A 24,935-nucleotide genomic window follows, 5' to 3' on the forward strand; every position below is an offset into this window, starting at 1 on the left:
AATATCCATTCACATAAATTTTAATTATTAAATACTGAAAAATCTATATTTGTGAAAGGTGTTATTATTAAGATATTAACAATGATATCTAATAGTAAATTATGATGCCAAACTTTATAATATTTTTTCAAAAGTATAATTATCAAAGATCTTTAATTAAATTATTTTCAAAGTCGTTTAAGGATCAAAATTTCTCGTTTGTCCTCTCCTCTAAGAAAGATAAGAAAGATTACGAAGAATAATTTTATGATAAACACATTTAGCTGAATGACAATATGAACATGACATTTCTGTCATTAGTTTAAGACACCAATGTCCTTGAACAAACAACTTAGTTCTAAGATTAGAAGAACTGACTGATAAATTAAAGTATTTTTAAAAAATTAAAGTCATGACACTCAAAATTCGATATTTTTATTTCTTATAAAAAAAATTATCCATGATTTGAGAGATATTGATAAGTTTTCATGTAAACCAAATAACACTTCTATTAATCTTAATCACAAATTAAGAATAACAGAAGAAGATATGTTAATAAATAAGAAAATATAAGATTGGGAGAACTAACTAATAAAATTAAAATATTTTTCAAAAATTGAAGTCTCGACGCTCATAATTTGATATTTTTATTTCTTATGAAAAAAATCATTCATGACTTGTTGAGAGACATTGACAAATTATCATTTAAATCAAATAGCACTTCGTTTGATCTTAATCACAAATTAAAAGTAATAGAAAAATATATATTAGTAAATAAAAAAATATATTAGAAATTAATTAAGAGATCAATATATTTTTCCCCTAGACATCACATATACCTATTGATCATAATCACAAAACTGTAATTTATTATCTATTTACTTTTATCCTAAAAAATTTATATATGTAAAATTATAATATTCAGTACCAAAAAAAATCAACTGTTCTTGGCACATATAATGATAAAATAAATTAAAATATCTATCCACGCAAACTTTAATTATTAAATACCCAAAAAGTCTTATTTTTGAAAGGTATTATTATTAAGATATTGACAATAATGACAAACTTCGTAATATTTTTCAAAGAGTATAATTATGAAAGACTTTTTAAGACCAAAATTATTTTTAAAATCTTTTTAATACCAAAATTTTCCTTCAGTCTTCTCCCCTAAGAAAGATCAAGAAAAATAATTTTACGATAAATACATTTAGCTAAATGATAGTATGAATATAACAGCTCCGTCATTAATTTAAAACAGTCAATGTTGTTAAATAAATAACTCTAATTCTAAAATTAGGATGATTGACTGATAAGTTAAAATATTTTCTGAAAATTGAAGTCATCTATTCAAAATTTAATATTTTTATTTTTCATCAGAAATATTTTAATCTCTTGTTAAGAGATACTGACAAGTTAATATATAAACCATATAGTATTCTTGTTGATCGTAATAATAAATTAGGAATAATAGAATAAGATACGTTAGTAAATAAAAAAATGTGTAAGAGATTAGTTAGGAAATCGATGTATCTATTCTATTTTGAGGTTAGACATCACATATACTTATTGATCTTAATCACAAATTATAATTTATTATCTATTTATTTTTTTATCCTAAAAATTTTATATACATAGAATTATAGTATTCAGTAAAAAAAAAAAAATCAATTATTCTTGGTACGTACAATAATAAAATAAATTAAAATGTCTGTTTACACAGACTTTAATTATTAAATACTAAAAAAAGATATATTTTTAAAAAGTGTTATTATTAAGATATTAACAATGATATGTAAGGGTAAATAACAATATCAAACTATAAAACATTTTTTCAAAAGAACAATTATCAAAGACAGTAAAATTATTTTCAAAGTCCTTTTAAAATCAAAATTTTCCCCCTACCCTCTCACCAAAGAAACATTAGGAAGAATAATTTTAAGATAAATACATTTAGTTGAATGATAATATGAACATGACAATTCTATCATTAGTTTAAGACAGCCAATATCCTTTGAACAAATAGCACTAGTTCTAAAATTGGAAGGACTCACTCACTTACATGTCCAATATTACTTGGAAAAGAAACTAGCCGTCACTCTAAAATACCAAATGAAACGTATCTGATTTAATACTAAATTTCTGATTTTCATTTACATAATTAATTTTCAAACTTTTGAAATTAAATAGTTTATTTAAGCTATTTCATAATGAAAAAAATACAGAAGTTGGGAAAGGACGGGAGTACATCAATTGTAAATTGTTTACTGACAATTACCGGTCCCTCTATAAATACAGTTGACTAAGATTGCAGGGACAGACTACAACAAAGAACAAAAATGAGTCAGCTCAACATGTACACCACTGTAACTCTCCCGAGTAGCTTTGTTGGTTAGTTTAATCACTATATTCTGATGATGTTGAAGTTAGTCTCATACTTTCGTAGTGAAATGAGTTTGCATCTCCATTCTGCTCATCTCCATTTCCAAGCACCTCCTCATCTGAGTCCTCGTTTATGTATTCTTCAACATCCAAGTCTCCCTCCTGTTCATCATTTTCACCATCATCTCGCTCATCGCCACCACCATCTTCATCTTCATCTTCATCTTCATCATCACCATCGCCATCCACAATATAATCTCTCCCTTGCATTAAGTCTTCAGACCTGCTGTTAAAACGAGCAGTGTAATCATCTTCCATCAAGTCATCATATTCATCTCCTGTTGCTTGATCATTTTCATTGTTATAGTCAGATCTTCCTGAACTGCTAGCATTTTCAGTGCCCTCTACATGCAATCTGGTTGTCTCATTTGTGTTCCAATCATCACTTGCAATTTCTCCCGATGATTTCCCATGCATATTTTCCATGGTGTTGTCACTTTTACTAATAATGACCAACTTCTTCGCTGGCTTCTGCTTGCTCCTAGTAGTACGACGACTACGCTTTCGTGTCCCTTTTCCAGGTTGCCTCCCTTTCCATCCTAGTACTAATGCCCCCCGGTCTGTGTTTGTAGTTCTCTTGCCAGGTTTAACCTTTCCTTGAGATCTCCCACCATTACTAGCATGTCCACAGCCTCGTCTGCGACCTCCCTTTCTGCGGCCAGATTTTGAAATCCCAATCCCTCTCTCAACCCAGTTTGCATCTTGAAGGTAGTCAGTATGTGGAGTTCTTGATGTTTCTTTATCTTGGGTGTTCTTCACAACAGTATACTTTGATGGAAGCTTCTAAAAGATAGAAAACAAAAAATCAATAAATTATCTCACATGTTATCAAATATGAGTAGCAAACAAGATTACGATCATCAAGTAGAAATGGAGGTTAGTGAGCCACATGGTATATGACAACACAAATTCATTACTTTTTTTCAAGCACATCATAAAATCCTCCCTTCGTAGAAATTTTTCAGGAAGCTCTACAAATGAATGTAACAACATTCCTTCCAAGACATAGGGCCTGCTAATGAGGCCTATTTGCTTAAATAGCTAAAACAGCCCTCAGATTTCAGCCCCTCATAGTTGGCACTTTCAAAAGTAGCCATTAGTTAAAACTGTAGCCTATTAATTACAATTCAAAATAAACCTAATCATACTTTGCGTACTTTCTTAAGCAGGACCTCTGAGATCAATTTATAGTAGAGCACTATGCCCCTGAACACGAGGAGCCTGAGAAAACGATTAATGTCAGTTTTGTTTTCTTAAGAGGAAAGATCCATGTAATTAACCTCTCCTAGAAGGGATAAAAATAGATTTTCTTTGTTTCAATAATTTAACAGAAATTGAGAATTTTCTGGAAAAACCAGAGAGAGATAATGCTCAGGAAGAACCGCAAAAACCCATTCCCCCTTCAAGATAACAGTGAAGTTACTAGATTTTGTACCATCATCAATTGCATATTTTTTTCACCCATCTTTCAGATTAAAAAAGAAAAAACTCTCATTCCACCAACACACCTAATTGTTTGTCAAGATCAAACGATCCTAACAGTACACTTCTGAACCAAAGCTTTTCTAATTAATTTCATTTATATTTCCAGTACACCAGCAAACACATCCAGAAAATGTGTGACAACTCTGCCTTGGACTTTTATGTCTCACACCGTGTGGCATCAGCTACCAAAATTGGGTGCATCTCCCAAGCTCCTCCACTATAGTGGCGTAGTGCCAAGCATCATAGGTGGATTCAAACCCACCCTCCTCATTGAGTTTAGTCCTCTTTTAAAAGTTCGAACATGTAATTGAACATAATATGTTAAAAAGAACCGTGGGACAATATTCATTCCTAACCATAGTCCACTCTTTCACCAACCTCATATATCCTCACAGACTATATGAAAAATGATGGAACGTTCCTTCATCATAACTAACAGGAGGGACATTCGCTCTTCCTTTCTCCCCTCCCTGTCTCTTTCACATATTTATAAAGAAACTATCCATCTTGCATATTTCATGATAGGGATAATGTAAAGAAAGATTACTCACAATGAAGTTCCGAGCTCCCTTCTCCTTTGGAGATTCTGTTTTCTGATTTAAAATGAACGATATGGAACAGTCAAAGTCCATAAGCCTTAATGCCACAGCTGCCATCGTTTTTGGTACCCATGGAAGCACAGGAACTGATTCAGAAAAAGTATGATCACTAGCAGCAATTGCAGACCACTTAGACGAGCACAACAGATCGCGAGTTGTTTCAAAATTAGAAGACAGATTGTCCCTTTTTATGGCAACCTCTAGAAGTGCCAGAATCTGAAATAAACAAAGATTTCAAGCAGTGAGCAATCTTTTTTTTTTAAAAAAAAAGCAGCAAGCAATTTTACAAGGGTAGTGAAAAGAAATTGTGTGTGTTTATGTACTATCTCATAAGTACATGAAAAACAAGAAAATGCAGCTTTTCACTGATGACCAACCTTTTGTTATTAAAGTTATTGATGTCGCACAGAAATATTTTGTTAAGAAAAGATAAGGTACAATAATTCCAGTTCACTATTTCTGTAATTGACAATCCACAATCCACAATCCACAATCCAAGGAAGTGAGAGAAGTAACAACCAGAATCACAGGGTAGCTATAACCTCAATCACAGGGTTGCTAGGCACTTAATCAACAAGAACATATCTTTTTTTGAAATAAATCAATAAGAGAATATCAATATATTTTATTCGTAAAGAGACATGATAACAATTACCTATATATTTATTGAGTGTGTTAACAACCTTATGGGTCTATAGTGCCTAAATAAGAAAATAATGACAAAATAGGATTTCTAGCCAAATAGAGAATAATAACCTATTCTAAATACTTCCTAGAAAAACTAAATGTGGTTAATATACAAATTATCTTCTTTTTCTAAAAGAATAATGTATAAATTATCAAAATTATGTAAATACTCCTTAAGATTGAAATACTACATCCTAGTTCTTTCACTCCAGCATTCAAAACACACGTACGGCCCTATTCTTGTAACAAAAACCATGAATTGTTAGATTATTGGGTTCCCAATTATGGTAAAATAATTTTCAAATTGTTCAAGGACATCAAGGTCCATAGTGATCCATTCAGTTGCAGGAATTGGGAAACAGACATCCTTCTCGTATACTGCTTATGTAGCTAATGTTTGCATTGCAGCTGCAACTTCCAAAGAGCTATCCACTATCATTCTTTAGTTCACTAAGATTAAGCACTTCTAGTAATCCATCCACCAACATCTTGTTTTAGCTTTACTCATTAGCAGTGCTTTATTTGGAGTTTGGACACAGGATCATATTATATAACTCATACCATAAAAAAGAACAGGAAAAATGTTGGGGGCAGAACTATTTTTTTTTAAGAAGAAAAACTCAAGATATTCAAAGAGCACCAAAGAGGTGCAACCTTTATGCAAAAATATTTACAACTCTAACAAAATGTTTATAGATTCTCTAAGATCTTCACACTGTAGTACAGCGGTTGACCCCTAATCTATGATGCAGCAACTACGGAAAACATAAATCAAATAATGGCCTAAATGAGAAACCAAGAGAGAATAGGATGAACATATTTAGCATAAAAGGAATCTCAATGGAAAAGATTCCAGAATTTTTCCATATGTACATCTTTGCAACTGGCTCAGGAAAACTGGAATCCCATGCCTTTTCATCTTATCTTCCCTTCTCCAGAAACTTTCATCTTGGTTGCTGTTTTCTGCATCTACTCTTCCTTTGCTTTACTTAAATTGCCACTCTCTTTCCATTTTTACTGTTACTTAAGGTGTTTGAATGCTGGAAACAAGTTCTTTTACAAATGTCCAGAGTTCCAAATAGAGTGGTATAATAAGATCTTATGTATGAAATGCCATACAAAGATTTAAAAGTCAAGCCATTACCCTAACACACAATAAAACTAGAAAATCTGGGGGGAAAAAACCACCGCGAGACTAGAAACAATGAGCAACTCCTGAAGCTTCAGATAAATATGCATAACATTAACACCATCTTTGTGAAGTAATAGTACAGGAATTTAGAAGAAAAGGAAATACATATTTCCCATTTGGATAACTAAAAATTAAAAAAGTTAAGGAAAAGAAAGGACCAACATACTATCATGTTCAGTTTAGCTAAAAATTTAAAAAGTTACGGAAAAGAAAGGACCGTCATACTATTATCTCCAGTTTAGCTTTATAGAGGGAAAAAATAGTTAATTATAAGATAATAGTCAAAATTCTCTTTTATTAACAGAATTACAAGCTATCAGTAAGGATAAAATAGAAAATTCTCCTTTAAAATTTTAATGTTGTTTTCCTTTCCCTTCCTTTTTTTTCCAACTTGGAAAAATAGAAAACTAGGAGTTTTAAGGAAACAGAAGGATGTTGAACATCCCTCATTTTCCTTTACTAATCAATCTTTTTTATCCAAACAAGGAAAAGAAAGTGAAAATCCTTTTCTTTCCTTCCCCCCCATCCACTCAACTTCCCCCAATCTAAACATTCTGTACAGAAAAATGCATGCATGAAAAGGGGCCCAAAAAAAAATAGAAAAACCATACATGAAGAAGTTCCTCAGCTGATGTTGAGGAAAGAAGCTTCAGACCCCAACACTTCCGATAGCTTTCCGTCCAAATATCTTGAAGAGCCTCTGATGGAACAGAAACCTGCCAAGCCACATAGGAAACACTATCAAGGGTATCAAGAAATTCTAAATTTAAACCGAAGGGTGAGAATGAGGTGTTTTTGGGTTGAGGAAAGAAATAGGAGAAACAAAATAAAGAGAAGTTGTGAATGCCAACTAGCTCAGTAAAGTAACATTGTCACGAGAACAACGATGGGACTCTTCTCATTTAAGGGAAAGGAGAAATTTACTGGTTACCTCTGTGTTCGTTACCTATTAACCAAAGAAACAAGTGAAGCTCAACAATTTATCTAAATTTTGGGAGCACAAAGAATAATGGAATAGATAGAGATACTTGGTTGCCATGTGGAAAACAATGTTTCTCAAAGAAATGCCTACATGGTTTATTCAAGGAGAATATAGAAGATACTCACCTCAACCAATGCTAAATGTGCTTTGAGTAATCTAATTCTCAAAGGAGATGAAATGGATCCTTGCATAACAGAGTCAACACTTAGTTTCCATCTCTCATCACCCACATGCTCAGAAAACTTGAACTCGCTCTTCAATGTACCACAAGCCCTGTGACAAGAGGGACATTGGGTATCCTCAAAATAATAAATGTCATGGCAGTAATCACATAAATCAAGAAGTTGCTTGCTCCTTTTCTTCCCATACTTAGCGGCGCATAACTTTGATGAATAAAAGCATTCTCTCCATATCCATTGCTCAAAATCTTGATACCTCTTCAAGGCATCATTTCTCTCAGTTTCATTCCTCCCAAGCCCAATTTTGAAAGTTGTTGAGGTCTCAGTCAAATCGGAATCTGAACCACACAAAGTACTGCAAGGGCTATCACTACTTAAATGGCAAGTAGAGCCAGAAGACATTTCGTTAGGTTCGGTTTTAACAGTAGCTTCGCTTTGCCTTTGTGTGGTTGGAAGCACCACATTCCTCCTAACAGCCTCCTTGAAGGATGATTCAATTTTCTGCAACACTGAGAGCAAATGGGACTCTCTAACCCCACGCACATCTAGAGATGCCAATAGAGCATCAAAATCCTGCATATACATAAGGGAAAAATGATGCAGCCAACACAAGCAAAATCATGGAAGCACATTAACTAAACAAAACAACATAAAATATCTAACTCGCGAATGTTCCAGGGACATGGAACAAAGACCATCACAACACCACATAATCTATTTGATCATGAGAGACTTATGAGAAGACTTATTCATCAGTTTATTAACAAACTCTCTTTCCAGGGAATGTGAAAGATATTCTATTAGAAATATTCTTGTTACTGCACCAACTCATATAAGCAAAAAAAAAAAAGGATCCCGCTCTAATAAGCCCAAATCAAATGTCTACAGATGCAAAGATTTCCCATCTCCTCCAAGAGCACATAGCCACCTAGGACAAAAAGGTTAAAAAGCCTTTTCCTAGTTAAAGACATGGTTTATTATTAAAAATTAACTAAACTATAAATAGGCATTTTGAAGCCATTAATCTGCGTGTCCCAGCTGAGAGGAGAGATACCATTTTGGAAGCTTGTTAGATAAAGCTATTGCCTTCTGACCAAAACAAGTACAGATCCCAGAGACAGTACTTGGATTCATAAAATCTGTCTATCAACTAATGATGTTTGCCATGGAAATTAGGGAAATTTTTTTTAAAGACAGACTGTCCTTGCCCGGTTAATTTTCAACTGTTTTCCTTTGTGTACTTGGTATGAATATTACAAAATATCATAAAACAAAGTATCCACACCTCTCCTAGAAGAAGAACAGAAAAGTAATGATAGTTATAATGGTAGATAACACTTATTTTTTCAGTGGAAAGAACAAAACCAATCATTGCAGTTATTACCAATTCAGATTCACTGGCAGATGAGATATAACCCAACAATCCTTTCTAATTACTACTTTTATCATTTCAGACTCATCAGCAGAGTGGGACCAGATTAAATGGGTTCTTGTACCTTACTTATCATTAACAAAGCCTCATTGTATTGAGGCAGAAGTATACCTCTTTTTCCTACTCTAAGTATTGCTGACATAAGGAACATCACTATCTTCCATTTTCAAAAAGGAAGTAACAATAGCAGCAAACAGGCACAGAAGAGACATCGAATAGATACATCCACATAATGATTTGTTTACAAACTAATTAAAAGATATGAGTCAAAGACTGATACCTGTTCAGAATCAATAACTCTCCAGTGATCATCATGTAATTCCACAAAGATCCTACCACAGCCAGGATCATGCTGAGAGGCAGATGTAGTAAACTGCCAATATCTGTTGCGTCTACGATCCTGACCTAAAGGCAATGATCTGTATACATACATCTCCTCTGCCCTGTAACCAATGTATGATTTTAACTGTGATCTTGATTTTTCAGCAGCATATCCTGGTTGCTGAGTTGCAGAATTATCAAGGCCAACAGCAGTATCCTGCATTTGCAAGTTACCCTCAGAAGGCATATTATTACCATAGTTTTGGTCATTCTGTGGATCATATAGTCGTTCATGCTGAACAACAGGAACCAATGCTAACTCATTAATTTTATCAGCAGTAGCTGCAGGGCTTTGTCTAGCCTCACCCAAGGAAATTGTGAGTAGATTTTCTGATTTATTCCCAACATATGCTGAATAATGTGTCTTCATGACATAATCTTCTTTCTGACGACGTTTGTCAAGTTGCACTTCTGCCCACATTTGCTTTTTTAAAGCATTTGCTGCTTCTAACCTTTCCTGAAAGCATCTACATTTCAGATTACCGAAAAAAAGCATCCATTAAAGTTCTCCAAAGTCCACTAAAAAATCAGAAGTGATACCTCAAGAGTAAGTCGAATTGAGTTTCCTTCAATAGCCACACCAATTAAAGCAACAAGTGCATTTAGACGCTCCTCAACACATAGATCTGAGTACTCCCCTTCCATAAGTCCTTGCACCCATGGTTCACCAGGATTGCTTTCATCAATATCAGCATCTTCTGGATAAAGAAAGAGAGAAACATTACATACTCCAGCAGCTACTGCAGAGTAATCAGAAGAAGCAGCAGTATGCTTTGCTTCATTCAAATTTTCAGAATGCAAATAAGACAAACCCTCACGTGGCGCTTCTATGACCGCAATGCTCCCCCTTACATGTCCTAGGGGAGTTTTTGCATTGTCATTTTCTACTTCTTGGTAAGCCTCTTTCTTAGGATCTAAATCAGTGCCTGTATCATCAACTTCTGGATCATCTGCTACATCACTGTCAGAATCTTCATCTCTTTCAGCATCATCAACATCACCATCTTCTTCTTCTGTAACTTCATTTTTAAATATCCGGATTCTCTCTCTAGCTGCAGAGAGTATTGCCTCAGCATCAGCTGGGTCTTTTCTGTAGGGAGTACGCACACAATAAGTTGAAGGAGCTGTTCTCTCAAAAAGTTTGGTGTCCCTTGACAATGCTGCAGCAATAGAAGCTTCCGGTGTCTTGCTTGTAGTAAGATCCCTCAGTCCAGAATTCTAAGATCAAAAGCGAAATGGTTAAGTGGACAACAAAACGAACCTGACTCTCACCAATTTATCATTACCTGAATTTTATCTGCAACTTCCAAAATAGTCAGGCCCTTGTTTCCCTCAAGAGAAAGGATGTGAAATGCTGCAAACTTAACAGTTCCAGGAGTCAAGCAATGCCTAGATCTGCGAGGATTGGAAAAACCCCTCTCATGCATTTTAGCAACAGCTTTCTCAGCAGCCACTCCATTGCGTAAAGTAGAAACTACATCTGCAGCATCATTACCCTACACTCACATGAAATGAAACATAAAAAATCAACAATTTTATGAGGTTACTTGCCTTGAATTTCCCTTTTTTTTAAGAAAAGACCGAAGATATAACCCCAATCCACATTCAATCATAACTATCGGTTTTTTTCTTCTAACAAAAACACAATCTTTGCTCTTTCGTTCAGGAAGCAGATGGGTGACAGCAGCCTTGCAGAAAATAGATGATTTTAGTAGTGGATGAAGAAAACTGGAAAAGAAAAAAAACACGCTCTATTCCATATTTAGTCTTAAATTTTTGTCTTGATTTTTAAAATAGCTTTTCGACTTTTAAACCAAAAAATTAAGAACATCACTTTTCAATTTTGACCTAATCCTTTCATCCAACTAAGCTATTAGATTCAAAAGATCTTTCCATCTAACCGCCATATAAGCAAGATTTGGGTTTTGGCATGAGAAATTAGTGCATGCTCCTGGACCACAAAACCCTCTACATTTAATACAAGACCGTCTTATCTTAATTGGACCAAATAAGAATTGTGTTAGCCCACATAAAATTTTCTCTCACACAAAATGAAATGAACCAATCAAATGCAAAGAATGTTCTAAATCACTAGTGCTCCATGAGCACAGAATGATTTTCAATCGCTGTGTTTGTATCCTACAAACAGTTGGTGGGGAGATGATAAAAGAAGCAGATAAGATGCTTGTAGAAAGATGAACAAAAAAGATGTTGAAAGGATCTTTTGTCATCAGAAGAGGCATAAGCATTTAAGACAAGTTTGAAACTAGTGAGGAGCTAAAAGAATCACTTCCATCCCTGTAAGGATGGCATAAATCTGCAGACAGATTCTACTGATGGAGGAAGGATGTGGAACAGTTTCTACTACAAATGTGTTTTCTGTGTGTGTTTCTGCAAAATCGAACCTGAATTTTGCAGGTCCATTAAGAAAGATATTTTGTTAGAAGTCCTATTGTTTTATTTCCCTTTGCCTTATCATCATCACTGCATCCATCGTCACCACATTCATCACCCATTCTCCACTTTCCCAAAAAACTACACCAGATTACTACTAATATAATGGGCTGCAAAGTTGATGAATTTCTTCCTTCTTTCCCAACTGAAAGAAGCTTCTTCTTCTCTTCCTTAATAGCATCAGGTCAAGGCTTCAAAGCAGTTAAAATGGCAGTGACTTTGGGCTTAAAGGAAAATAGTTTCATATGGTGAAATTAGGACCATGTTCCAGTAGGATAGGCAGTAAGTCGGGTTGGTCCGGTGGGTGGATGGGTAGTTTACACCTAGGCATTGCCTGTGTGAGTGTCATGTTCTTTTCTTTAATGACATGGCACTTAGGTGGCAGTGGTGCTTAGGTGGCAAAATTTATTAAAACTAATAGTTATTTGGATGGGAGGATTTTTCGGGTCAAAATTTAAAAGTTTGGTCCTCACTTTTTAGGTTTAAAAGACAAGGATCATTTTAAAAATAAAACCAAAAGTGGAGCACCAAATTATTATTTGCTTTTTTTTTTTTAATATGTGGAGCACCAATTATTAATTAAACAAAAATATATATATATGTAACAAATGGTCAGAATCTTCTAAGCTTTATGAGCTTCATTTACTTTAAAAACCACAGTTTGCATTTAGCAGAATAACAGCTAAAAGCATATGTCTGGAGAGACAGAGGAATCAGATTCCTAAGAAAAAAAAGTTATTATGTTTCCAACACCCATGGCAAGATATATATAAATGAAGAAAGAATGCCCCTTGAGGAATCATTTATATCTGTATGGTGAAAATAATATATGTGAAGAAAATATTATCCAATTTGTTATCTTGTGATTATGTAATACTTCAGTTTGATTATATATATCATATTAACAGTGCGTTCTATATAATGCTTTCTTTCATAATTAATATTAATAACTAAAATTTTTAAATTAAGTATTATACTAAAATTTCATGGAATTAGAATGTCTATACTTCTTTTTCTTTTAGTGTCAATACTTCTATTAGAAGAGCTTCATGTGTATTATATATTTTTATATAAAAATCATAATTTAAATATTTTAATCTAATGATTACATATTTTAATAATAATAAATTTAATTTAGTATAATGCTTAAATTTTTAAAATTATAGTTGAAAATATCAAAATTTTAATTTAATAAAATGAATATTTTTAAAATATATATATAAATTAATGTTCTTGTAGCATGCTTAAAAGCTAGTGTGCATATATATACATAAGTAGGAAAAGAAAAAATTGAAATGTGGGTTCTGAACAAATTTTAGCTCTTTCAAGACAAACACACACATACAGCATGCATCAAAAGTAATCCAAATAGAAAAATAAAGGATAATGAAAACTGCAACTTCCAGCACTGAAAGAATTGACTGAAGACGAAACTTGCCTCATTGTCATCACGAATATAAACCTGCTCAATGGTTCTTTTCTTCAGCTGAGGTCCAAATCCAGCTGAGAGAGAAAACTGCCTCAAAATTTCAGGCCAAGTCAAGGCATTTAAGTGGCATTGCCAGCTACATATATCAAAGCCCCATGCATATGCCTGATATTAACAAAAAAATTTAACAATTAGGTACTGTACTAAGATCTTGCTAGAAACTGAAACAAATTTGCAGGAGTAAACGCCAATAAAGAACTGCTTACCCCTTCAACAATCTGAGGGTGTCCACCTCCGGGATTAGCAGCACCGTTTTGATTTCCCCCAAGTCCAGTGGAAGGTGTCCTTGTAACATCTTCAATATCTTTAATGATAGACCTCAAAAGAGCAATATGTACCTCACCCAACAACCTCGGGTCCTGATAGTTCAGAGAGTTGAAAGCTTGCATGACTATCATAAAGACAAGGGCACACAGAACTTCCAAAAGAAATTGGCATCAAATTTGTAATAGATTTCCTTTCAGATTCATTAAAAAATAAAAGGAAAAGAAAGTAAATAGCTTGTGTCAAAAAGAACTTACATAGTCATGGAAAGCCTGGACAAACTCATCCAAAGTAAAAGGCCAAAGTCCAAGAACATCTGCGAAGACAATTAAGAACCTCCAAACCTATAATGTCAAATCAAAGCTAAAACTCAGATCTCGTAAAGAAAAATCCATAACCATGTTAAAAATTGCCAGTCTACAATTATCAACAAAGTCCTTCAATAACGAACGAGTCCAGGTTATGCAAACATGTCTCTATCCTTTAACAAAGATGAACCAAGCTGTTGAAGGAAAAACACACCATTAAGCCTAAAGGTGCACATGTGCAGAGTGCACTTGAGAGAACATTAGAAATTGACTGGCTCTACATAATCGACATGTTCCCTTTCTTTATTTCTGTTCCTTATTAGTACAGCAGCAGTCACATGGCTATGACACTCATCATTCACATTGCTAAGATGCACATGATAGATGGAGCATAGTACAAGTATATTAAGAAGAAAAACATATCAAATGGATAAAAACATTGCTGCACAAAAGATTTAGTTAGGTAGGTAGTGTTTGGTGCTACCAAATTGCAGAACTGGACCAGAACTTTCACAACAATAACAGAACAGGACAAAACAAAAAAGTCCAATCATATTTTTGGTGATATAAAAAGTAAATTAGTAACAAGAAGTAATAATTTGAGTAAATTAGTAAAAAGAAGTTATAATTTGAGGAAGAATTTAGTTCCTTCAAAACCATGGAAATAACTTGTTCTTCATTGTTGGAGGAAGTCAAGCTCCCGAACTCGACTAGCATGCCTTGACCTCCTGTTGAATCTCCCTGACCATTGTTCTCAGGGAAACACATTTCTTGTTGAGAGTTGCATCCCCCTGTAACACCACATGGTGCTTCCCTAGCTTAAAATTCTTTAGTAGCTGGTTCCACTTGACCCCTATGCTGCTCAATGTACCCAGCCATTATATTCCTAGCACCACATCCATGCTTCTCAAATCAAGAGGAAGGAAATCATGTACCACCATCAATCCTTACATTGCCATTACTACTTCACAGCATATTCACCTCCCTTCGCCACCCTAGTGCCCATTACCACCCCATAACTAGTGGTGTTTATTAGTATTATCTTCAAGGTCTCCACCAAATCTAACCCAATGAAATTATTGGTTGCATCACAGTCAATGAGCATGGTAACTTGGGTATCGTTGATGATGCCATTGAGCTTCATAGTCCTCAACATAGAGAGCGCTAGCACTGAATTTAAGGATAACTCAATGATCACATTACTTTCCACTACCGACTCCTCGGCCTATGTGGCGCCTAGTTGCCCTTCACTGCCATTGTCTTCGTCATCAAAGACTAGTAGCATCCGAAGCTCACAGTTCTTGCAACGGTGTCCCTGGGTGTACATTTCATCACGCTTAAAACATAATCTCTTATTTCTTCCCCTCAACCACTCCGATTCTAATAATCTTCTGCTTGGAGTTTCTTTAGTTAAAGGTTGCTCTCCCAGGATCACGAGTTGTGCATGAGATCTCCTATATTTTTCCCATAGACTTGCATATGGATTGGTATTAACTCATTCTCCTCATGGCCCTTTTTTTCGAAATAACTCTTTCTGGCCCTTTAAGCACCGTATTTTGTCTTCAATCAGCTAGATCAGGTCCATCATTTGGCCTAGTCCTTCCCGTCTCATCAATTGCAATTCAGCTCTTACCTCCAGCTTGAGCCCTTTCATAAAGATGCTCTCAAGGACCTCCATTGACAAACCTTGAAGTGGTGCAGACAAGAGGTCGAAGTCCCTGCATTACTGGACCACTGTTCGTTGCTGATATATGCCTAAAAAGCTGCTCATGCAACGTTCCACTTTGCAATTGCCAGAACTGCAGCAATAAGCGATGTTTTAAATCCTCTCATCTATGAACGGGGCTCACGCCTCAATCCATTGGGACCAGGATAAGGCATCACCATCTGAGCTCACTCCCACAGCCAACAACCTCTCCACCAAGGGCATTCTATTAATTTCGAAATAATGATCAGCTCGAAATATTCAGTCATTGAGGCTATCCCTAGAAAAATCAGCACCTCCAATCGTCAGCCAGCCAAACATTCTCCTCCCACTACCGGTGGGTCTGTCGCCTCCCATCCCCCACTGGATACTTCTATAACTTCCACTATTCGCCCATGGCGCTCCTTCTGTCCTAATTGCCATCTGTTCCTTTTAAGAGATTACTCTAGCAAGTGCACAGAGTCCTCCATCATACTATCCAATACCCCTGCCCTCCATCGCCTTTCCTATTGTTGTTCAATGGTTCGTTAGAGATGAGATCATCAATTGGCTCCCTTCCACCGCATCCAATGCTCAGACAACTTCTCACGGTAACTGCTCGATAGAATACTCGATCCCAAGGAATCTTTGTAATTGTTTCTTCATTCCACCTATCTCATGTTCCATCAAATCAATTCTCATGTCCAACTTCTCCTGCACCATCATGGATCATTGACTCTGATACTAGAATGCTAATACTTAAGGAAATAAAGGCAAATAGAGTACCAAAACTGGTGGTATTCTTGTGGAATTTTGCCAACGGTGATTAAAAAGAAGAAACAATAGCAGTTTCAAGAGTGCGACCTCCCTTGTATTACATGTTTGTTAAATACCTACCTCCTTCAATTATGTTTCTTCTCATATATTCCCCTCTCTCTTTTCCCTGGTCACAAGGTCTAACTAACTCCTATTTCAAATTAAAAAATTGCACCCAAGCAAGGGTATTTCTGATAACTTGCCCTGCCAGCTCACCGATCAGTTCCCTCTTCCCTTTTGTTCCCCTTCTCCCATAAACAAACTTAACTGAGTGCCTATCACATCGCCACTTTGTTCAGGCATTGAGCTAATGCGTCTCCCTCAATCCATTCATTAACCAGAACCCCGGATAATTTGATAACTTATCCTGCCAACTCATTTTCTACACCTATACTTCCGCAAATGACTCTGCTTTTTATTAGTTTTATTTTTTTTGAGATACTGTTTTTTAATAGGTTTTATAATTGCACTCCTCTCAGATCTGGTATTTGTTGTGATAATATGGATGCATTAGGATTTAAGTAGTATTAGGATTTTATTTATTATTTTAATTCTTTTAAGTTCCTTACTAGAGTTATTAACCATAATTAGATGAGGATTGAAATCCTATAAATACTCCATAGTCTCTTTAAAAAGAGTACAACAATTGAGATAACTCACAAGAGCTATGCTTCATAACCATGTATGAATGGTGGTTGTATGATGCAATCAACCTCAATGTAGGTGTAATGTGTAAAGAACCTTAGTGATATACCTAGTTACAATTTTACCAAAAGCCCATCAAATCCTATATCGCAAATTTTAGGTGAGATGTCTACTTATCTAGTTTAAACCAAGTAGTAAGTAAATTTAACCTAATTTGTCCAATGACATCTGTGCAGGTACTTACTTTGCTTCTAACGTAAGTGTGCATATTCTCATAATGTTTATGCATATCTCTGGTTCATATGTCACTGATGCAATCAACTATAACCTTATGATACAATATAGTTGAAAATATTCTCATGCCATGCTTCAATAGAAGAGTACTGAGAGAATCCTTAAAATCTTAAACTGAGAATCTTACACACTAGCAGAGGCTATAAAATATTTCTTATCAAGAAATGCATGGAAAAGGTAACAGGAGGGACAATGAATCTGACCATAAGAAGATTTCCTACATTCTCCTCAGAATCATTCCATGGCTGAATGGGGAGAGGCCTTTTGAGTTGGACAGATTTGGGAGGGAAAACACTCAGCTTATCTAAAAGAAAGACAATTTGTCAGCTGAAGATGAGGGGAAAAAATAAAAGGATAAAGTTTGACATGCATGCATATTTATGTATAAACTTTACACGTCAGAAACAACCAAGATCAGATTAATGCAATTCAGGGCACTGAATCACAACAAAATAACAACTGAAACTCTGTTCAGGATCACATAGAATCACAGGGAAAAAATAATCCCTTATGCCAAAATAAAAATTAAAAACTTCTTTAAAGATGGAAAATAAGTTGGTTTCAAATGAAAAAATAATGAACTTTTTCCCAAGTGATGGATATAACAAATGGTAGGATAAATCTTTTTTGTTAATAGAATACTTAGTTCATTTGCTTATCTGAAAGCAAATATTTTTTCCAAAAAGTCCTTGGAGAAAGCTGCTGGTAGAATTACATTACCTCTAAGTGCATCAAGATTTTGCAGTGTCTCAAAGTCAAGAGAGACAATTGAAGGCAACCCCTTGCTTGATGCAGCTAATTCCATGAGTTCCAAACGCTCATCGTCAATAAGTTCCATGGATTCCTTAGCAATTCGGCGAGCAAGAGCTCTCTCATTTGCAGCTTTGAGCTTTGCTGCCTCCCTTGCTCTACGTAGTTCTTCCTTTTGTTTCATTTTCTCAGCCTGAACAAATAGACAATGTCTTGATCTTTTACTCTTATCAAGTATAATTAAACAACTCATGATAAGAGTCAACTGAAGTTACTCTAATAGATTCCTTCTGCAAGACCTTCTCCTTTCTCTCCTTCTCACGCTTCTGCTCTCGAAGATATCTCTCCTCCTCTCGCTGTCTTTCACGTAAAAGTTTTTCTTCTTCTTTCCGTCTTTCACGGTCATGCTTCTCCATTTCTTTCCTAATTTGCTCTTCTCTCTTAACATACAAAATAACAAAGATAAATTAGCATACAACATATAAGTGAAACAGAGAACAGGATGATAGCAACCAGACCTTTCGCCTCAAAATATCTTGTTTTTGAAGCTCTTTCTTGATCCTTTTCTCATGGGCTTCAATTTCTCGAGCTAATCTTGCTTCTTCACTCTGCAGCAGATAATTAACATACATGAAGTACTAACCAATAGCTACGGAAATGGGAACCACCACAAAGAATTAAGTACCTTCCGTTTCCTTTCCATTCGAGAAACATCCTCATCATGAATAACCCTTCTGTCTGAAGATACAAACGGATTCTCCAGTGCAGTAATCGGATGAGTACCAAAATTTGCATCCATAGGGGTATTTGTAAAGGAATTCTTTTGTGGAACATTGTCACACTCTCCAGAAGACAGTAGGTAGCCCTGCCTGCCTTGTTGAGAAAGAAGATTCAAATTAGAAGCCTGAGTTGGAAAACCATATCCACTGGGTATTTTTTCATCCCCATGCAGCAATAAGTGACCAGCAGATGTCACTGAAGACCTGGCATTTGAATTCTCAATCAGTGAGCCATAATGGTGGGATGAAGAAACTCTTTCGTACTGGTCAGCTCTAACACTTGGCTGCTCCGGAAGAAACTGGTATTCACGAAGTATCCTGCCTGAACCCTGAGGATGAATACATTCAGATGTCAATTATTTCAGATTCTAGTATCACTAGGAAATGTAAAAGAGAGCAACCAAAATGGTGCATAGATCAGGCATGATCAGAATGAACATGATGAATTATTTTATCAATTTGTTTCTAAAGATTATTTTTTCAAAGTAGGACAACTACAATTTAGTTTGATAAAGAAAGTTGAGATCAGTTCTTTCAAAATAATATATGTAACTTAAAAAAAAAACCACAAAATATATTGTGTATACTAATTGCCATCAATTGGTTAACAAATTCAACAATCCCAAAAGAATAAAAAATTCAACCGTTCATATTGTGCTAGTTCAATTTAGTTTACAATAATCACAAAGTAGTAATTTTTCTACAAAGCATTTATCTATGTTAAATTAAACCTTAACAATTAGGAAAAAAAGATAATTTCAATAAAAGATAAACAGAAATCTTAAATCTAATTGGAGTTAATATGAAGGCTGAGTGTATCTTGTATATCTAAACTTACAGATGTAGGTTAAATTTCTGGAACTAACAAGACTTTCTAAGGCTAGAGTCTTAATTAATATTCATTCACCCCAACAAAGAATTTGTCTCTATCATATAGCATATTGAGACAGCCCCAGTAGACGGACCATTTGACAACTATCAGATCACATGTTGTTCCATGCTTTCAACTCCATCCCTAAACCCATCCACGGACCAACTTTATTTCCCGGTAGGGAGGGAGTGGGGGTTCCATAAGCTCTGTACTCAAACAGTTACTGTAGAAAATCAAAACTTTCACTGTTACATATATGTGCGATGAAATGACCTTAATCCTTAAAAGACCTGTACACTGAAATGCTGAAAATGGAAAAATCAAACACGAGCAACAGTATCACATCAAGCTTGAACATGGGCGGAAGTAACCCAAAATGAAGCTTTGAAAAAAAGAAAGGACAATATAGAAATTGTTTGTGCCATGTAACAAAGAGAACAAGTCTAACCTTGATTAACTTTGTATCAGGATGATCATATATTTTGGCCCCGAAAGCCTGCCCAGATTGTGTATGGTGCAATGATGTAGCTGCTCCGAGCACAGAACAAAAACCTTATGAGATGCAAGACAAGAAATCTAGCATTGATTGTTTGTATCAGAATTATTTTTATACATCCACTAGCACTAAGTGTTTAATGCAATTGATGACAAGATGAAGATTCAGAATTTAATTCCCGCGAGGTGTGCTTAGCTACATGATAATAGTTATTAAGAGGCAAATTCAATGAAACAAGAGCCTACCAGGTTTCTCCACAACTACTTTTTAGTACCTATTACAAATTTCTTAATGCATTCTGATTCAGAAAATACGAAACCATATAAAATTTTGAGCAAGTGAGTTCCAACTTTTAGATTTTCCTTCTAAAGGGAAAATCCATTCCAGCTATTAAGTTGATAACCTTTCCATGTGAGACCACCAATGTGCTAAATCACCAATGAAGTCCAATGGTTTTTCTTTCAGTTGCAGGGCAGTCAAAAACTTTTCCAGTTCCTCCTTTTAGGTCCTTTTCTTTCTTCTTATTTCTTCGTTCTCAAAAGACAGCAAGAAATGAGATAGTTGGAAAATGACTTCCCTTCTCATACACCAGAAAGAAGCAATATTTTGATGAGGTAGGTAAAACACAAATATTGTTCTTCTCACCCTCATTTATTTCTCCTCCAAAACGGATTTTCAGCTTTGGCTGAGATGCCAAATTTTCATCACTATGCAGGTGAATCTACTTTGCAGAGTATGCATTAGTCAATGCAATAACTACAGGTCTCTGCATACCAGGTGATTGCTAAAAGAACTAGAGTTTAAAATACAAGTATTGAAAAAGTTGGATAATTTCTTCCAATATCATCTATTGCTTCTGACAGAAACAAGATTAGTATACACCATTTGTTTTGATATTTGAAATTCTCAGACAAATTCCAAAATGCAAATGCCCTATCCAACAGTACCTTTCTGGCATACAATGAGCAACGAGGGTAACCAGCCGTAGCTGGGATGGCAATCCGAGATTATTTAGGAGAACCATAACAAAAATGTGGTTAATGAAGGAAAACTTAGCTGAAGTTAGGTTTCTATAAGACACTGTTTCAAGATTGTTTCTGTTCAACTCGTCAAGTTGCCTATACATTCGTCACTCATAAACTCTTGCTTTAAGCTCTTCCAGCTAAAGTTATCTGTTTCTCGTAATGATATTCCTGCTAACATTCTGGCCTCCAGTCACTTAGTAGAGAAAAGCATTTGTTGAAGCAAAATCCAACTTTATGGACAAACTCTAGGCACAAATAACAAAAGTATTTCAAGAAATATTAGGGGTTCAATGATTGACCATCAATCTGCCCCCACCTGACCTCATTTGACCTTTGCAATAAAAATTTGAAAGCAATGTTTGTATAATTCGAACTGGAAACAGCTGAAACATGGAAGCATAAAAGTGAACACCAAAGAGAGATATCAGCAGAGTTTCTATGAAGGAAACTCTTCCCACGGACCTAGTATGAGAAAATTTCATATATGAGATTAAAAAACCCTAACCTTTCTAAGAGCTAAACCTAAGCACTCTACACAAGTATGGCAGTCACAACTGCTAGTCTAAGCTTCATGAGTTGAGAGTAAAAAACTCCACAAGCACTACATCTAACCGCCAAAAGATCATAACCTCATCATACCCCAAGCAGTACAAAAAAAGATCTAGGTCAGTTCTCTGATGAAGATGCAGATCCTTAACTGAAACTGCTTTAACAAATGAATAACCTCAATATTGGCAGAGGAAAACAAAGGGCATGTTGCAACCCAACTTACACTAAGCCATGTTGCAACCCAACTTACACTAAGCCTGTATTCCTTTGCAGATATTACCCCCATCACCATCTCATTACACAAATGCCAGGTATACTCTAACCTAACTTTGAAACTTAAATTTGCATGCACCCCTTCTGAGGTGGATCATCTCTAGAAAAACATCCTCAGATTGTCATTAGCTCTTCAAGTCAGAATCCTCGTTGCTATGAAACAAAGGGCATGTTGCATTCTTATTCGAAAAATACAACTGCGTGAATGAGTTTGCACACAGTTAAGCTTGTAGATAACCTCATAGACAAATTCCCTTAGTTTGATAAGCTATTCCGAGAAATTCATTACTAGCTAACCTAGGTCCAGAAATATAAGCTAAGGCCCACCTCAAACTTCACAATTCCCCTTGAAGCAACCAATTCAATAGATGCAATCACACTACAAATTTGCTAACAGAACCTGGGGGGCAAGGCAAAGCTCACCTATGGGCGCCCCAAATGCACCAGGCGGCAAGGGATCAAACTCCATCCCAAGAATTGGTCCATCCTCCTTCAACGGCTCCCCCAACTGCGCCTCCACGAATGCAACGGCCCGAAGCTCTGCTGCTAACTGTAGTGGTGGTGGCGACGGCAGCCGCGGTGGCTCATGGTACCTCTTCACAACACCAGCAATCCTCGGAACGGCCACTCCAGGCCTCAAAACCAGTCTCCTCGACTCCCCTCCGTGACTGAAGGGACTGGACCTCAGTCCTGAGCCTGGAACATGCTCATTGGCCGCCTCAACCGCTACAATTTCATTGCCATTAGCGGTAAGTCCACCCAGCGAGGGGGAATCCTTGTGCTGTCGCTTAGCCTGAGGTGTTTTCCGATCCTTGAGACGCCTGTGGCAGAACCACATCTGCAGCTGCCGATCAGATAGTCCCAATTGCGTCGATAATTCTGCTCGTGTCGCCTCCGAGGGGTAAGATTCCGCTGCAAGCAGTAAAAATTTAGTTTAAATTTAATTAAAAATTCAAGATCAAACTGAACTTGAGTGATAGAAAAAAAGAAGATAAAAGTACAAACCTGCGTAGGTCTTCTCAAGAATTTCAAGCTGAAGAGCAGTTTTCATTTGTCTCTTAGACCTAGGTTCTCCTCCTTCCGGCGCCGGCTTCTTTTTCTCCCCTTCAGAAGCTGCCTCCATTACCGGAGGAGATCAAAACACCCCAAAAAAAACCCTAAAATTATCAAAATCGAAATAAAAATTAAATCCGACCCCCTTCCCCCTCTGTGAATCAACCGGAGGAGCAGCTTCTCAGTCAAATTAGAGAGACCGAAAACAGAGTTCACAAGAAATCAAAGATCAATGGCGTCTGAGGAAAAAGGAGGAGGAATTGAGAAAGAAAAACCCCGTTTTTTCTGTCTCTGATTCATCTCTGGAAATGCGACGATTGAGATGTGGGGTGAGATCTGGGGAAAAATGTGAAATAGTTGCATCCGAAAGCATAAATATAAATACAGCAATCCGTCCAATAGTAGAAGTAATCTTGTCAATAATGATGAGAGATTGTTGATGGTTGAAAAATAAAAATAATTAAAATAAACGAAAGACGATAAGAGCGAGAAGAGGATGAGAAAATTAGGAAGATTGAAGGAAGAAAGAGTCGTTTCCATTCTTTTTTTTCTAAGTTTGCTTTTTTGCTTTTTTGTTTTTATTTTGAAAATCTCGAATAAAAATGATTTTGTTTTTGTACCTGTAAAATTTATTCTCGTGTTTGTAGCGAGAAAATTTTAAAAAATATGTAGTAAAATTAATTAAGAAAGAGAAAGAGAGAGAGAGAGAGAGAGTTTGGTGTATTGTCAGGTGTTGCTTTTCTTTTTGAAATCTCGATTGATTCACAAATCTGTTTTTATTTTTTGGTTTTTGTGTTTTTGTGGCGTCTGTTTTTTTTTTATTTATTTATTTCAATAACTAAAACGTTTTTCTTTCTCTCTTTTTTTTTTTTTTTTTTTGGTTTTGATCTTTTTGGGTTCTTCCGCTGGTTGGTTGTTGTTCATCTCGGTACGACGCTGTTTTGATTGTCAACACTTCGTAGGCTTGACCCTTCACGCTCCTTTCTGGAGCGTCCCACGCGCTCTATTATACTTCTTTAATCTTTTTTTTTTTTTTTTTTGTGCTAATGCTCCATCAAATAATAATTTTGACTGAAAAACATTAATTTTACCTCCAGAAATTAAACATTACTTTAAATATGAATTACGTACCATCATCGGTCTATTGTTTGGTTAATTTTATTAATGTTTGGACTAAATTCAGAATTTAGTTTACTTTATTTACTTTATTGCAAATAATGAGAACGTATTTTAATGATTTTTTTCTCAATTCATATAATATTTTGTCAAATTACACCATCTATTGTTGAATATAAATAAAATAAATAAAAAATTATCATACACTATAAATCAACGTAGGTTGCAAATAAAGCTAAGGCATGATGGTGACAAATCTCTATTTAAGAGATTTGTCAATTAAATGCCGTCAATTAAATAATTGGAATACTTTGTTTAATATATTGAGAATGAATTAAATGAGGGAAATTAGGAAGTCTTCTAAGCTTTAACTTGTAATATGTGAAAAATCAAACGACAAATCTCGAGATATTTTTTATAGAAGAATAAAAAGTACGAATTTTTTAGAGAAATTTGTTTAAATTTAAAGTTGTTTTCATCTCCATATTTAGGAACTACCTTTTTGGAGGTTCAAAGTTGTGAAAATTAAGTAAATAATGATTTTTTTTTTTTTTTACGTCAACAACTTATCTTTCGAATTGGAGGGTAGTTCAACGTTGTTCACTCTAAAAAATACTGATGTGATGCACGTAATCAAGATGTATGACAATGGTAAATTAAGGGTCATCTTAATAATTTTTTTGTGTGTAAACGTAAATGATAACTAAAAGA

General features: G+C 35.3%; 1 protein-coding gene across 5 annotated transcripts; it reads right to left on the reverse strand.

Annotated features, from left to right (window-relative positions):
- Positions 1–2,080: 2,080 nt before the first annotated feature.
- On the reverse strand, positions 2,081–23,839 carry RLT2 (Homeodomain-like transcriptional regulator). 5 transcript variants are annotated; one of them, XM_088215485.1, is made up of 19 exons: positions 23,061–23,831; positions 22,479–22,967; positions 20,161–20,240; positions 18,748–19,170; positions 18,581–18,670; positions 18,338–18,502; positions 18,033–18,255; positions 17,516–17,616; positions 13,823–13,909; positions 13,508–13,660; positions 13,251–13,406; positions 10,645–10,854; positions 10,177–10,576; positions 9,899–10,056; positions 9,258–9,815; positions 7,492–8,118; positions 6,996–7,100; positions 4,458–4,721; positions 2,081–3,204 (listed from the first exon to the last, which is right to left on the reverse strand). In XM_088215485.1, the coding sequence occupies exons 1-19, from the start codon at positions 23,176–23,178 to the stop codon at positions 2,377–2,379; spliced, it is 5,235 nt and encodes a 1,744-aa protein (XP_088071611.1). In that variant the 5' UTR covers positions 23,179–23,831; the 3' UTR covers positions 2,081–2,376. The 5 variants fall into 5 exon arrangements, with proteins under 5 accessions (XP_088071611.1, XP_088071610.1, XP_088071609.1 ...); XM_088215484.1 differs by having other exon boundaries at positions 9,899–10,053; positions 10,171–10,576; XM_088215483.1 differs by having other exon boundaries at positions 10,171–10,576; positions 23,061–23,830.
- Positions 23,840–24,935: the final 1,096 nt, after the last annotated feature.

Source organism: Carica papaya, chromosome 3, assembly GCF_054855325.1.
Source record: "Carica papaya isolate Zhongbai chromosome 3, ASM5485532v1, whole genome shotgun sequence".
Taxonomy (NCBI): domain Eukaryota; kingdom Viridiplantae; phylum Streptophyta; class Magnoliopsida; order Brassicales; family Caricaceae; genus Carica; species Carica papaya.

What these genes read in the sequence shown, in the direction of transcription:
- RLT2 (XM_088215482.1), bottom strand. Translation starts at nt 23,178, where the DNA reads ATGGAGGCAGCTTCTGAAGGGGAGAAAAAGAAGCCGGCGCCGGAAGGA. An exon ending in AAGTTGCAGATAAAATTCAG is followed by an intron (nt 10,577 to 10,644) that starts GTAATGATAAAT and finishes TTTTGATCTTAG; the next exon opens with AATTCTGGACTGAGGGATCT. An exon ending in GAGTTATTGATTCTGAACAG is followed by an intron (nt 8,119 to 9,257) that starts GTATCAGTCTTT and finishes ATGTATATGCAG; the next exon opens with GATTTTGATGCTCTATTGGC.